Source organism: Passer domesticus, chromosome 2, assembly GCF_036417665.1.
Source record: "Passer domesticus isolate bPasDom1 chromosome 2, bPasDom1.hap1, whole genome shotgun sequence".
In the NCBI taxonomy this organism is placed as follows: domain Eukaryota; kingdom Metazoa; phylum Chordata; class Aves; order Passeriformes; family Passeridae; genus Passer; species Passer domesticus.
The window spans coordinates 115,867,784-115,882,966 of NC_087475.1; the positions used below are offsets into that span (position 1 = coordinate 115,867,784).

Below are 15,183 nucleotides of genomic sequence, written 5' to 3' on the forward strand. Positions count from 1 at the left end.
GCAAAGGCTGAATTCAATTACCTTGGAGGTCTTTTCTAACCGAAGTTATTCCACTCTATGATTCCATCTGACTTCCTAGTTTCCTCAAGAAACGATTTGTACCAGGGAGTTTGACTGCAGTGCTCCTTACCAAAGTGCTCTGCAGTTTTGCCGGGGAAGCGTGTGGGTGAATGCTGCCTGCATTGCTCTCCACTGCCTCAGCTCTCAGTTAAAAGTCTGTCAAGTTGTCTCTCAAAGAGAACATTGAACAAAGAGAACAAATGTTTTAGGAGAAATCAGAGCAATTAACTCCCTCAGTGTTTTGTTAGCTTGTTTGTTTGTTGGGTTTTTTTTTTTTTTGTTTGTTTTGTTTTGGTTTTTTTTTAATATAGAATTTAGTGCTAGAAATCTGGAAAGCTTCTTTCCATTCTGCTGTGAGAAGAGAAAAACAGTGAGGGCAGTCTGCTTCGAGCTTTCAGAAACATGTGAAATGCTGGGCTCTAAAAACAAACAAGCAAGTAAAAGACCAATTATGTTTTTAAAGAATATGAAAGCTTGATCCTGAAGGTTTGTGACAGGCTGAACTCTCTGTCATAAATGCAATTTTCTTCAGAAAAAAAGAAAAGAGAATTGCAGATTCCCTGCCCATTACATACATTTTTTTCTGACTGCAGTCAGCTCAGGAGGGAGACTTGACTGAACATTTTGGGGAAAATATCCATCAGAATACTTCAGTACTATATCCACTGAAGCACTTATCACAACAGCTGCACCTAGCTAGATTACAATAACTATTGGCTCTGAGTTGATCCTTCTACAGGCGAGGAAATCATAAGGTACTACGGTTCAGCTAGACCCTAGTTCCATGAAAAGCATTAGGTAACATAACCCCAAGAAGTTATTGATTCATTTCTACCATCATACTTTTTTTTTTTTAGACAGATATTATACTAGAGGTATTTGCTGGCTTTTTTGGGTTTTTTTTTTTTGTTTTTTGGTTTTTTTTTTTTTAATTTTAGGTATTGCTAAATAAGAAAAATATATACCCTTATATTCATAAAGTAATATTATAGATCTCATAAAATGAATGCTTTTTATTTACCATCATAGAGTCACAGAATGGCCTGGGTTGGAAGGGACCTTAAAGATCATCTCATTCCAACCCTCTGCCAGGTACAGGGACACCCTCCATTAGACCAGGTTGCTCAGAGCCCCATCCAACCTGGGCTTGAACACTTCCAGGGATGGGACATCTGTACAGTTTCTGAGCAAGCTGTTCCAGAAGCTTTTCCTAATATCTGAGCTAAATCTATTCTCTGTCAGTTTGATGCCATTTCCCCTTGTCCTGTCACTCCAGCACTTGTAAATAGACTCTCTCCATCTCTCTTGTAGGATCCCTTCAGAGAAAGGACACAATTATGTAACCCCAAAACCTTCTTTTCTCCAAATGAATAATTCCAATTCTCTCAGCCTTTCCTCATAGCAGAAGAGCTCCATCCCTCTGATCAACTTGGTGGACTCCTCTAGACTCACTCTAGCAGGTCAATGCCCCGACTAGGTCTGAATTTACAAGTTTCCACCCACATTTTATTGAAGACAGTACATTCATACATATTATGTGTGACAGAATTTAATTAATATTATATATTTGTAGATACAGACAAAAATAAGCCCAAATACTTGAAGTCAAAGCAGTGTAGACATGACTCAGCTGTGCCTTGGAGGCCACACAGGGGTTTAAGTTATGAATTGTGCTTGAGTAGAGTTTTTCAGCTGAGGTATAAACTTATGCACGTGGCTTTTGGATGCAATTTACACATCTCCCCAGATCTCTACCAAATATAATTTGTGGATGTTTTCCCCTTTGTAACTGAGGATGTTATTCCTCATTTCAGCACAACTGAGCTAAAAATTTCAGGAGTGTGCATACTTAATAAAAGTAGTAAATAAAATAAATAAGTAAAAATAATAAAAGTAATAAAAGTAAAAATAAAAGTATAAAATAAATATTAATAAGATTAAAAATAGTCAGTGTCAGAAGGGAAAACAGCTGAAGTTACAGTCCAGAGAGCTGGATGATTTGCCCCTGTTTATCTTCACTGATGCCTGGTACTCCCAAACAATTTGGTCAGTTACCACTAGTGCAGCAGTTTTGGCTCATAACCTTATAGAAGTACAGCTCTGCTGGAGGACAAATTGTTGATCCATGTTTCTTATATTATATTGTCAGCCTTTCCTATCCAAAACCTCAGAGCTTCTCTAATTTTATGTATTTAAGTTTCTTAGCAGATTTTATAAAACCAGTGGAATGAGGGGTAAGAAGCTGAATGCACCTTTGGGATAGCTGCCAATTTTTCCACATCTTTGATGTTTCATATTTGTCCCATTTGTATAAACTTAATATGGTCACATGAAATCTAAAATTGTTTATATTTTCAGAAGTTCTTCAGAATTTCACAATGAGATTTATGACTAATTCATAATTCATTCTACAAATGCTCCTGCATATGAAAGAGTTGTCCTCCAAAAAACTTGGTTTGTTTTTCATCTTGATTGTCATTCCCTCTACTATTTCTGATTTCATAAAGACAATGGTTTAAAAATATAGGATTAAGAAGTGAATTTTAGTAATCTCTGTCCTGCATTAGAGAGAATTCAGTAAAATGTCAGATTCTCAGAAGAGATTCAGGCAACCAAAACCACTTTTTTATTTGTTTGTTTTATTGATTAAAATTACCTTGAAAGGTTTCTTTCTGGCTCTGCAATGCAGTGCAGTAACAAAAGGCTTCACAAAAGTACAGGCAGCAATTTCAGTGAAAGGGTCTCCAGAGAAATGTGAAGTCTGAGCAGCAGCCACTAATAATGACTGGCATTGCTGTAAAGCAGCCACGTAGCACGTAGGGTACAGAAAGGGAGACTGGAGGCTGATCCCAGGAGGGGTTTCTGCAGACTCTTTGCAGTTATTATATGTCTAGACCATCATTTTGTGATTACTCACCTCACAGCATCACTACAGCACTGAGAGAGATTAATCAGAAAGTCAGGGACTGGCCTTTGGCAGAGAAAGATCCTGTCAGTGAAATATGTGGGCTTGATTTGACCAGTTTGGGGAGCTTCTCCCTCAAATTCCAGGCTAACAGGATGAAGCCCTCATAATGTCCCATGCACAGAGCATAAGTAAATAGAAGTGGACAGCAAGATACATGTTGGGGAAAGAGTAGAAGTGGCTCCTTCAAAGGATATCTCCTGTCTCCTTAGGAGAGCAGCTGCAGCTTTTCTTTCGGCTCCAGGATGAGGCAAAAATGTAATTACTTCCATGCCCATCCATCTTTGACCACAGCTGCTTTCTTCCTGCAAGGAGGAAGCACTGGGAGATTCTCTAGGGAAAAAGGATCAATCCCTGCTGTCCTCCTGCTCATTCCTGACACATTCCTTAGCCATACACCTAAGGACCTGTTTGAATTTACTCACTGTCTCTTAGGAGATAAGGAACAAATAAAAGAGAACAATAAGAAGATAAGAACAATCATAATAATAGGGGGCTGGAGCATCTTTTTTATGAGGAATGGCTGAAGGAGCTGGGCCTGTTCTGCCTTGAGAAGAGGTGAATGAGAAAGGACCTCATCAGTGTCTGTCAGTGTCTGCAGGGAGGGGTCAGAGCAGGGACCAGGCTCTGCTCAGTGGTGCCCAGCAATGGGACAAGGGGCAATGGGCAGGAATTGATGCACAGGAAGTTTCACCTGAACATGAGGAAGAAATTCTTCACTGTGCAGTGACCAAACACTGGAACGGATCAGACAGAGAGGATGTGGAGTCTCCCTCCTGGAGATATTCCAGAACCACCTGAACACAATCCTGTGCCATGTGCTCTGGGTTGATCCTGCTTCAGCAGGGAGGTTGGACTCATTGTGGTCCTTTCCTACCTGACCCATTCTGTGATTCTAAGAAAAATGAATGAGCAAACACTTGTCATTGATTTTATTAGAAAAGTATGCTTATCTTTTTTATTATTGTCCATACTATAAAATTCCTTTTAGATCAGACTATGTCTTACTTCTTAACAGCACCACTGGTTAACAAGCTGGGCACTTTCCTTCTTCTCACAATGATTTTCTTCTTCTCATTGGTAAGGACAGGAAATATGTGAATTAAAGTGGAGAAAAAAAGTACTTCTATACCAATACCCAGCTCTAATGCTAATATAGAATAGTAACTATCATTCATGGACCTTTTTTCTCTATGTATTTAAAATCTTATGTGTTGTGTTTTCCTCTCAAAGATTGCAAAAGGGAATATGTTTCTATTCAGCTCATGCATTAGGCATGTTGGCAAAGTTCATTCTGCACAGTATTTATTTATGATGTATGGCTACGTGAAACAAAGCTTGACTTTTATTTTGTGTTTGCTACAGTGATAGGCAGAAAGAATTTTACACTTATAAAATGAACACACAAGGAGGCTTAATTTATTCTTTTACATATAATTTCCCAGAGGAGGACTATGCTCAATAAAATTCCCATTTAATTTTCAATATGATTGGTTATTCGTAATTTCATCATTATAGGTATGGTTTCATTTCTGAAATTAATTAAAAGCTCTGTATAATTTCTGATCATCTGCTCAAATTGATGAACTTGTCCTCTTACCTCTCCAAATATTCATGTGTGGTACTGATTTTATCCTTATGTGAAAGCCCTATGATACTTTTTGAACAACTGAAGATAAAACATTTTTAGACAAATTCCTAATATAATGTTCAAGAGATGAAGCAAAAACCTTCAGCTGTTCCTCAGTGTCTGCTGAAATAAAAATCTCTACATGAATTATCATTTCCAATCATGCTGAGGCTTAAAAATATTTTTTTCCTCTTTTTAAAATGAAAAGTTTTCATAGAATGTAATACCAACACCAAGGGAAAAAAACTATTGAAAGGCCTTTGAAAAAATAGATGATGATAAATGACATTTACCTCAGCTGAATGAATTCAATAGCTGGCAGGGAACTTGGGAGATCCACTTATCTCTTCAAGTACTCAGTAATATATAAGGCAAGGAACCAGGAAGCTCATAAAAGCAGAGATAACAATAGTCAACCATATCCCCTTTTGTTTTATTCACGTGATATCAAATTGTCTCTGGTAGTACAAACACAGTTTTCTGATTTAAAGTAGTTGTAGATAAGGACTGATAAGGCAAGATCCTGTTTCCTTATAAAAGTATAGAGTAAAATGAAAGTATTGGATTAGCTAAATCCAGTTGCTGGTTTTAAATTATTTGGATTGATTCAGACTAGTTTGGATTAGTTGGATTGTGTCTAATTTAAAAATGAATTTTCTGTAGTGCTTCTCTTCTGATATAGTACTTTGAGATCAGTGATAAGAATTAGAAATCAGAATAAGTTGATAGTGTATTTTATTTTGTCTTCCTATTGTTGCTTACAAAGCAGTTCTAAGATAATCCATGTAAATCTATATACAGGGTCACCCATATTTTGGCTCTGATTCTGTTTTTCAAATGTCATTCTGACAAATGTTCTTCATTATATCTTTACAGCTGCAGTTTGTGATGGAAAATTCATGTTGACTGGTTCCTCTGGGTTTTTTCACTCTATGAATTATCCAGAGCCATATAATGAAAACATTTTTTGCCAATGGATAATAGTGTAAGCCATTTTCCAATAATTTTGTACCTATTTTTTTTTGATTATGAGGTGATCTTGTTTCCTGCACAATAGTCTTATGCCATTTGCTTTTATTCCCAAATACCCCAGCATAGAAAATATGTGATACCATTTTCTCCTTCATGTTTATGTAACTTCTCTTTAAAAACCTTCATGCATAAGCTCCATAACTATATCAATAATTTTTCCACTTACAAAAGTTCTTAGGTACAATTTTGAGAAATCTTGTGTGTCATATACATCCAGAGGAACATAAGTATAAGTTCAAAATAAATCACATAAAATAATTGCAAGATTTTTTTTTTCCCAAAGGATTACATTAAATAGTAGTCTTCAGGTAATGGCTTTATATGATGTAATTCTTATTTAAGAGAGTTTTTAAGAATTCCCTTGTCACTTAGGTGTAAAGGTTTCATATGTGAATTAGGAGTACCTGTGTACCTATGTAATTTAAAAATGTGTTTTAGAATTGCATGGTTAGTATTTTACATAATACTACCACATGCTTGTTAAGCCTTAGGCACAATAAGTGGTTTTGGGTTTTTTTAATCAAGGATATATACCCACAGACAGGGACAACTGTCTGATTTTGACTCTCTTAGGCCAGGGAGAAAAAAGATAGCCACACTATATGAATAATCTCATCCAAAAGTACATATCTAAAAAATTGGATGATCACAAGTTAGTCCTAAATATCCATCCTATGACTGCCAATTCAGAAGTTACTACTTTGAAAGGCAATAATTCTTATTATGGTTTCATAATAATGAATGTTCTTTGATTCTGAGAAGTATTAATTTGGCAGAAGATTTCAAAGGAGATTAAGAAATTGCTTTTAAAATTGCAAAAGGTTTGAGTTTCTCATTCCAAAGGCTCCTTTGAAACTGCTAGGCTTTGATTTTGTTCAGAACTTTCATCTTAACCTTGAAATCTTGGTTTTCCTTCTGTTTAGTAGATTTTTTTTTTTCCTTCTTATCCTTAGTGGTACTGTTCACTAGTAATTACTGACAACACCTGGCTTTAAAATACAGGTGTGCCCCAGGAAAAGAACAAGATTTTTTCCCTTAAGAATATGTCTGCCTTGTTCCTCATTTCATGGCACTGCAGAACTTGAGCCCAGTAAATTAACATGGCCCCAGTAAATAAATGTGCCCTTCTTCCTTCTACACTGTTGATGTTGCTCCAAGTGCTGCTATAGCAGCAAGAAGCATTCTATTAGGTAGATATCTATGCCAGGTATGTGGCCGGTAAAAACATCATTTTGGAAAGAATCATGAGCAATTGCAAATAATATGGTAGAGGTTCTGCAGATATGTGTAATTACATATTGAAAAATGACAAAAGACAACCATCTGAATTTATTTTCCACTTAACTGCTTTAAGAAATCAGGAAACACTGAGAGTTAAGACCTAAGAAATTCAAAGTGGTGCTCAGACTTTGTCTTTCTTTCAAACAGAGTTATTTCCATGAGGGAACTTTTAGGTTTTCCAGTAACCTATGTTTTTTATTATCCCAATAAAAATGTGTTAAAAGGCAACCTATAATACGTCCAAGATTGGATTTTCTTGTGCCTGCCTTTGTCTAGAAATATCCCCCATTACCTTTAGAAAGAGCTTTTACATTTTCATGCCCTTTAACTCCAAATGAAGATCCAATCTCCTCTCCTTAAAGAGAAATATGCTTAATATTTCTCTGAAATTTTAGTTTCCTGAACCTTCCAACTATATGTTTTTTCTTCCATCTGGAGAAATATAAAAATACAACAACAAAAAAAAATTTAAAAGGCAAAATATCTAAGTATTTGTTTCACACTTCTCTAGTTATCATTACTGATAAGCCGATAAGCCCCAGCAGACTGCTGTTAAAAGCTTATTTTCATTGAGTCTCTGAATTCTGAAAGAAAAAAAAAAAACAAAACACATAGTGGTAGCTGAGCTGGTAGTGTTTTAGGATTTGGACTACCATATGTGTCTAGTGGAAAGGAAATGGGAGAAGAAATTAAATATATATTATTCATAGAGCATAACTATAGAAAAATAAGGCCAAGAATTTTTACACTTTACTTCAAGTGTCTTCTATCATTAAACTTTGTGTGTGATGATTTGGATTTGCAACAATTTCCCAAAGAGTGGGTTTGAGATCCTCAAATCTGCATGCAAATCCTGTTATTGTCATAAGAGACTGTTTTGGACTTTCAGGAGAGATTTTGGTATCTTGCTGTTCATATTGATATCTGGATACTGTTCCTCTGGGTTTGGGAAGTCTACATGAGCAATGAGATATCTAAGTGTAACATGTATGAAAAAAGTGTTTGCAATTCAATGAGATGCAGAGGACAACAAAACCCAGCCAAAACCATCCAAAAAACCCCTTCTAGAACTGATAATCACATTCTAGAGTTCAGAACATTCAGTTTCTAAAATACACTTAACTCCAGTGCATAAAGGTGTGCGCACACTGTTACAAAAAGTTTATGTTCAATTCCTTTGGAAATTTTACAACTAAAAGTTAGACAAATAGATCATCTTGATTAATAATCTTGATTGAAATAATTTCATGTTGCTTCTGAATTTATCATTCAAGCACTCAATGACTTCAATGACTTTACTGAAGAATAGATTTTCAGTTTTGAGTTTATGTTTCTTTTGTTGCCTTAGAGTGCCTCAAGGGTTGTCCATTAAACTGAACTTCACTTCTTTTGAAACACAACCATATGCAGACGAGCTGAGTATTTTTGAAGGATTAGGACAAAACAAGGTTTTAAGAGGTAAGTTTATTTTTCAGCTAATAATACTAAAATCTAAGTGGTTAAATAAGCATTTTGAGGTATCAAAAGCTGCACGTGTATGTTTAAAAGGAAGACTGGATCTGCATAAAGTTACACTGTTAGACCATCAATCTCAATATACTCATCTGCCTTTTAATTTGACCAGACAAAACCCTTATACATTATGAAATTTCTACTGGTTTTTTGAGGTCTTATTTCAATGATCTTGATAACTTCATCAGCCTCATGGTCTTGTAGGGTCCATGTTTCATTGGAAATATATTGTCAAAAGTTCCTGTAATATCACACACAGTAACATAAAATGAAAGAATCTAAGCTGAACAGGTGGGAGAATTGCTACAAAACTTCCTGAAAATCTTTACAAGTATTTGTAAATACATTTTTTTCCTCAGATCTTGAAATACTGATGATAACTTATCTCTGTCTCTATATTCTACTCTGAAAACTGGGGTTGTACCCATTTTTTACAAGACTCAGTCTATAGAGCTAAATTCCATCAGAGATGGAAAACATATTCTGAAGATAGACTACAGGAAGATAAGTATACCAGAAAGATATATTATTATTTATCCTTATTTTTGGAAATAGGTTGAGAATGAGAATGAGAAATGGTAAAAGACTAGCTGATATCCATATTGGTGGATATGAGAGATGGAATGTGTAGAATATTTATATGTCAGCCTAACAGCTAAATGCTCCAAGAGTTTGAAGCTATTGTAGCAGGATTGCAGTACAACAGGAAAACCATTCCTTAGGACTCAATAAACTAATCCAGTGTGATTTTATGACAACACTGGAAATTTTAACGTGCCTGTGATTATTTTCTCTCTGACTGTATGGTTTCTTTTATGTTTTCAGCTTCTCTGTCAGGGACCAATCTTGAAACAATTTACATTTTTTCTCATGAGGCTACAGCACAGTTCATGTCTGATTATTCAGAGAATTATAATGGCTTTAATGCAACATACACTGCATTTAACGCGAGTGAACTAAACAGTAAGTGTTCTATGTGTGTGTGTGTATGTGTGTGAGTGTTTTTGGGTTTTTTGTTTCTTTTTTATCCCAAAATTTTAGTGAATCTACACTTTCAGTTTGAGAAAATGGCAGTGGAAAGTGAAGCAGCATTTTCTGGCCTTAGCCCAATAACTAGATGCACTTTGGATAAATTCATACTGTTTTAAATATGAAATAAATTATTTCTGTAAGGCCTGTATCTAGCAGTAGGGCAATGTCTTACAAAACTTATCTGTGTAAATAAAACTGTATCTGCACCTCCATCAGATTCCTCTCAGCCAGTTTGTTCACTAAACAACACCATGAAATCATTAACCACAATGTCTTTATAAAATAAAATGTTCAGAACAACATTTAGAAATAACATTCAGGAAAATACCTGCTTCAGTAAATAGGCCTTAAGAAAAGTCTGGATGAGGTAAGTCTACAGTGACAACAATGCAGCAATATGACTGATGCTTTGGTAATTGGATAAGTGAAGGCTTCTTTAGTTGCTAAATTTGGAGCAGAAGGTGAGCAGGGAATGTGGCTGGGATGGGATATGCTGCAGGAAGCATCCACAGGATCAGAAAGTACCTGTCATGTGGAAGCTCTGCCTAACCTGCATGTCAAGGCACCATGGGCAGACACGGAAATATCACGAGAACAAAAGGGATGAGGATGCAAAGCCATGTGAGCAAAGGAGCAAATGAGAAGAAAGGAAGGGGCATCCCAGGGCCATGGAGCACAGCACTCTGCTCTAATGGTGAGCCCTTTCTGCTGGAGCAATCCAGGCCTTGGCAAAGAAAAGAGGAAAAGAAGGATCAGAAATGAAGGTTGGTGAATGAGTGCGAGAGTATGTTGGGCTACTCTTCAAAAATAGTGTTTTATTGACAAGTACAAACAGCACACTTATTTGAGTAATTTTGTTGCATTGCATAAAGAGGAAATTAAGTCAGTGTGGGCTGGTTTACAAACATATTTAAAAATTGACATTATTCATCACTCCTTCCCATGTAATTCTAAGAATTCCCATGTAATTCTAAGAAAAAAACTTACCATCTCTGTCATCTTTTATTTACTACAAGTTCTTATTCACAGATTATGAGAAAATCAATTGCACTTTTGAAGATGGCTTTTGTTTCTGGATACAAGATTTAGATGATGATTCAGACTGGGACAGAGTTCATGGTCCTACCTTTCCCTTGATGACTGGTCCTGAAGTTGATCATACATTTGGCAACTTGTCAGGTAAGATCAAAAAAGTGGCTTTAAGATTAAAGGGAAAACTTGATTTAGCTTATATCTCTGCATTATGGATTCCTCATAGTGGTATTACTAGGATCTTGTATTATTCTACCATAAAAATGTCAGGGCTACCAGATGAAATGTTTTATCCTTCTGATTGCTATCTTGTGGAAACATACCAAAACTAAAAGTAAAAAACAGAATATGTAAAATTATTTAAGGGTGAGGTACTAAAAAATTCAATGCTTTTATTACACCAAAGTGCCTTATCAGAGAAAGGAATTTGTATTGGGCAGAAATGTTATAGGTCAAAAACCTGTATGTTTAAATTGAGGGAAAAAAAGTATAATTAGCATTATTAGGCAAATCACTTCTTTTCACCCCTCTCTACTGCTGACATCCTCATGGTTGTCACAAAATAATTTTGATTTAAATAAAGTTGACCTGAAGTTTGCAGGAGGCATCTCTGTCCCTAGTTACTACTGCACAGCAAACACACCAACTGTGCCAAACACACAAACACTCCAGTAACTGTTACAGTTGAATAACTTAATTGGAAATGTGGTAATATCAAAAGTGGTATTTATTTAAAGAGACAATGCTGATAGGAACTGGATTTTGAATGTATCATGAATCCTTATACCAGCACTAGACTCCATAAGTTTTTTTCTGCTTCAACAATAAAGCCAAACAATCACTCTTTCAGCTGATTTGTCGGTCCAGCTAAAACCAGATAAAATACAAATTGGATCTTGCAATGGTTATGTGTATTCTATACAAGACTTACATAAAATTTATTCAGTGACAAATAAGTGGAAAAATTGCAAATTATTCTGAAAGAAGTTACTCCTGGGAAAAGATAAATAGTATTCTGCACTTTATCAGATAGAAATTATTCACCCCTCTCTGAGTTAATGCACATTTTTCTAAACATCTTCAGAACACTGCTTTGTCTTCCCACTTGGCTTCTAGAATGCAAATCAGATGAAAGAATGTAAAATTTGTTTAACAAAACACTTGACAATGATCTCTCAAAAATATTTATCGATTTTAGGTGTTCTCTGTTTTCCTGTGCCAAGTCTAAGCTGACATATGTAATGTTCCTATGTGTAATGTTATTGTGTTGCATATTGAAATTTCTGTGACCATTATTTTAACTAAATTGCATCATAAATATCAAGCTATTACATTCAGTGAAACTTTTTTTTATTTTTTCTGCTCCTGAAAAGTAAAGGCTGTAATACACATTCAAAAATTGATTCTGAATGCTCAGAGAATCGATGAAACAAAGACAGAGAAGTGTCCCTTTGACTTTTTTCTTTAAGTTAGACACTGTTTCTATTTTACTGCAGGTTCTCTAAGTCAAGAGAGGAAATTAAAAGCCTGATTCATATTTCAGATTAATTTTCAGGAATTTTAGCCCCCCCACATGAAAAAACTAAATAATCTGGAAGTATAAGTAACAGAATACAGTCTATATAATTTAATTAATCTAATTATAAATATATTAATTTGAAAATTCTATGAATATAATAGTTGCATATATATGTATTAGTTAGATAGAAGAAAATATGAGTTTACACCCATGATTTGAATAAAGCAAGAATTTTATTTAAAAGCTGCCTTAATTTGCATTTCTTATGACAAATCCCAGTGCATCTCTGGCCTAGCCTCATATGGCAACAAGTCCAAATTCCCAGCTGCAACAAATTATCTCAGAAAAAAGCAACAAACCCAATTTCACAAATAAAAGAGAGTTTGTTTATAATGTCTCAACTTGTTATAAAATATTCACATAGTTACTCTATCACTCTCTTAACACACAATCCATATTTCCCATTGTCATTTGTGGATACAAATTATGAAAATGTTGGGAAAATCACAAGCAATATCAAACAGGAAGACATTTTTATAAAGGTAGGAGAATTGCTGTCTTCACTGAATATAAGGCAGGATTCCCACTGATTTGGAAAGGACTAGTTTCCCATTGCTTATCTAGTGCTGAGTGTCCAAGAAGCTTAAAAGCTCAATTTAATATGTCATTGACTGATGGATATATCTTGGGATAATCACTCACATTTACTGTGTCGGGAATCTTCCAAATCATGCAACACTATCTGTGCTTGATGTTATTTTAAATATAAAAACTCCAATTAAATAAGTAAAAAAGTAAAAAAATAAATTTATTTTGTCCTGGCTAAAGTGTGACCATTACCTTGCAGGATTTTATATTTCAACACCCATTGGACTTGGACTCATAGAAGAGCGAGTCCGGATTCTGAGTTTGCCTTTGGTCCCTTCAGATACGTATTGTCTAAGCTTTTGGTATTGTTACATAATTCCTAAACCTGTATTTTGTTTAAGAATATACCCAAAGATCTTTCTTTCATTTAAAATATTAATCCCACTCAGCGTGCCAGCAACACCAGCCTGGTTCTGTTTGGATTTCCACAATCAGTCTCAGCTCCAGGCCTGAAGTTTAATTCCTTCATAGCTTTGACTTTTGCAGTTAGCTATATAATGTATTTTCTTTTTCACCCTGCATCCAATATTCATTTCTATACAAAAATTATATTAAGAATCCTTGAAATGTTTTTTGTTATGAAGCTTAACTAGGCCTCTACACTTCCAGGTGTAATTTAAACATGCAATTAATATTATTTTCATGCTTGCTTCAAATTTATCCTAATTTCATAAAACATTATAAAATAAAAAGAGTGACATTTTTTCATGGAATCTGACTTTGTTCTAATAATACCAAAATGCTTTTCCCTCTCTAGGTATTTCATGTATGGGGATAATGTTTACCGTTTAAGAGTTAGCATAAGTGATGAGCATGGTCAAGAAAAGATAATTTTTGAGAAAGAAGGAAACTATGGAAACAACTGGAATTATGGACAAGTAACTTTAAATGAAACATCTGATTTTAAGGTTTGTTAAGCTGCTTTTTTTTTCTTTTTTCATTTATTTTAGCTAAACTGATATCAGAGACTTCTCTGAAATGACCCCAAAATTCCACTGTTCCAAAGATAATACTTAGTGTCATTTAAAGACACCTGCCATCAAATAAATATTAGCATGCAGAAGATTGGAATCCCCATTTGAATTCTCACAGCTCCTTTTCCCTACTCTGGAATTTAAAGTATTAATATTTCAGAAAACTTGATCATTGTCAAGGAACAATGAATGCTATCATGAGAGCTTTTCACAAAACAAGAGTGTTCAAAGCCTATCAAAATTTGCTGTGGGATATAAAATCTTGATAGTCAGGGTGATGTGAAGCATTTAGCCATGAGAATATTTAAATTTAAATTGCTTCAGATTGTGAATCACTGTTTTCATTAATTGCTTACAGATTAATCCACTGAAAGTCTGTTGCAGATGGAAGTTGTTTTGATACCACATGATTAACAACTGACTTTACTTATCTGTAAACAAAAGGAGGAGGTTTATTCCAGACAATTCTTTCAGCAGCTCTCTTTTGGAAACAATTTCTTTTTATAGGCATTTGGGATGATTTGCCCTGCTACAGTAGTTTTGATTGATTTCTGGCAAGCACTGCCAGAAAGATGCATTTAACATCTGAGGAAATAAATGCATCTGTGACCAGGCTGCATCAGATTTCCAGGAAATATGTAACCACATATGATCTCTAGAAGATTGCTAAACCTAACTGTAGTTCACCAGCACTAACTCCTTGTTTGCAGAATTAAATACATGGATATTAAAGAGCCATTAAGAAGAAATTAGATTAATTTTAGCTTTTTGTGCCATTAGTTCAGGAGAAGTCTGGGCTGATGAGCAATGCAGAATTGTTTTTAAAATTATATTTTAAATATATGTATATATAAAAAGCAAAGGTATTAAATATTTTTGAATCAAGTTCATCATTTAAATGAAGAAGCTATTACATTCCTTAAAATTATCCGCTCAGTTTGCACAGCATTGTTTTGTTTTGTGAGATATTCTGTCTCATCTCCAATGCCTTCCTCTATGTGTAGCAGCAATGTAGATTACAATGGAAATAAGAGCATTCAAGAAAAGACAGCATGGTACAGAGTAGAAAGCTGAAAATGAAAGCTCATTAAATTATAAAATTCTGATTTTTTTTCCTGAATTCAGGTTATTTTTGATGCCTTTAAAAGGCGTGGTCCCAGTGATATTGCCGTGGATGACACTGGCCTGACAAAGGGAAAGTGTAATGAAGACAATTATGTAGAGCCAACTGTGAGGCCAACTGCTGCTACCACCCCATTAGTTCCCAGTAAGTAAACACCAAATCACTGTTGATTTCCTATTGCTGTATTTGTGTTTGAGTGGGTCAGAATTTTCAACCTCAGTTTTGTAAAAAACTTGAGCATTATAACGTTATCTTCAGGGTAACACACTAAGATCAAATTCCATGCCTCTCCAGACAGGTTGTACAGCTTGATCCAGACCCTTCCAGCTGCAGAATATTTTAGAAAAAAGCACAGAGGTTTAAGCTTCCTCAAAA

At 35.0% G+C, this 15,183-nt stretch overlaps 1 protein-coding gene across 3 annotated transcripts in view; it reads left to right on the top strand.

Annotated features, from left to right (window-relative positions):
- The window catches only part of TMPRSS15 (transmembrane serine protease 15), a 53,380-nt gene that overhangs the window by 13,789 nt on the left and 24,408 nt on the right, over window positions 1–15,183 (top strand). For all 3 annotated transcript variants that reach the window (XM_064410869.1, XM_064410870.1, XM_064410871.1), the window contains 7 exons: window positions 5,532–5,640; window positions 8,317–8,426; window positions 9,306–9,443; window positions 10,542–10,691; window positions 12,911–13,013; window positions 13,469–13,619; window positions 14,811–14,952. In XM_064410869.1, coding sequence (XP_064266939.1) covers window positions 5,532–5,640; window positions 8,317–8,426; window positions 9,306–9,443; window positions 10,542–10,691; window positions 12,911–13,013; window positions 13,469–13,619; window positions 14,811–14,952 — 903 coding nt within the window. The remainder of the gene's footprint in view (window positions 1–5,531; window positions 5,641–8,316; window positions 8,427–9,305; window positions 9,444–10,541; window positions 10,692–12,910; window positions 13,014–13,468; window positions 13,620–14,810; window positions 14,953–15,183) is intronic.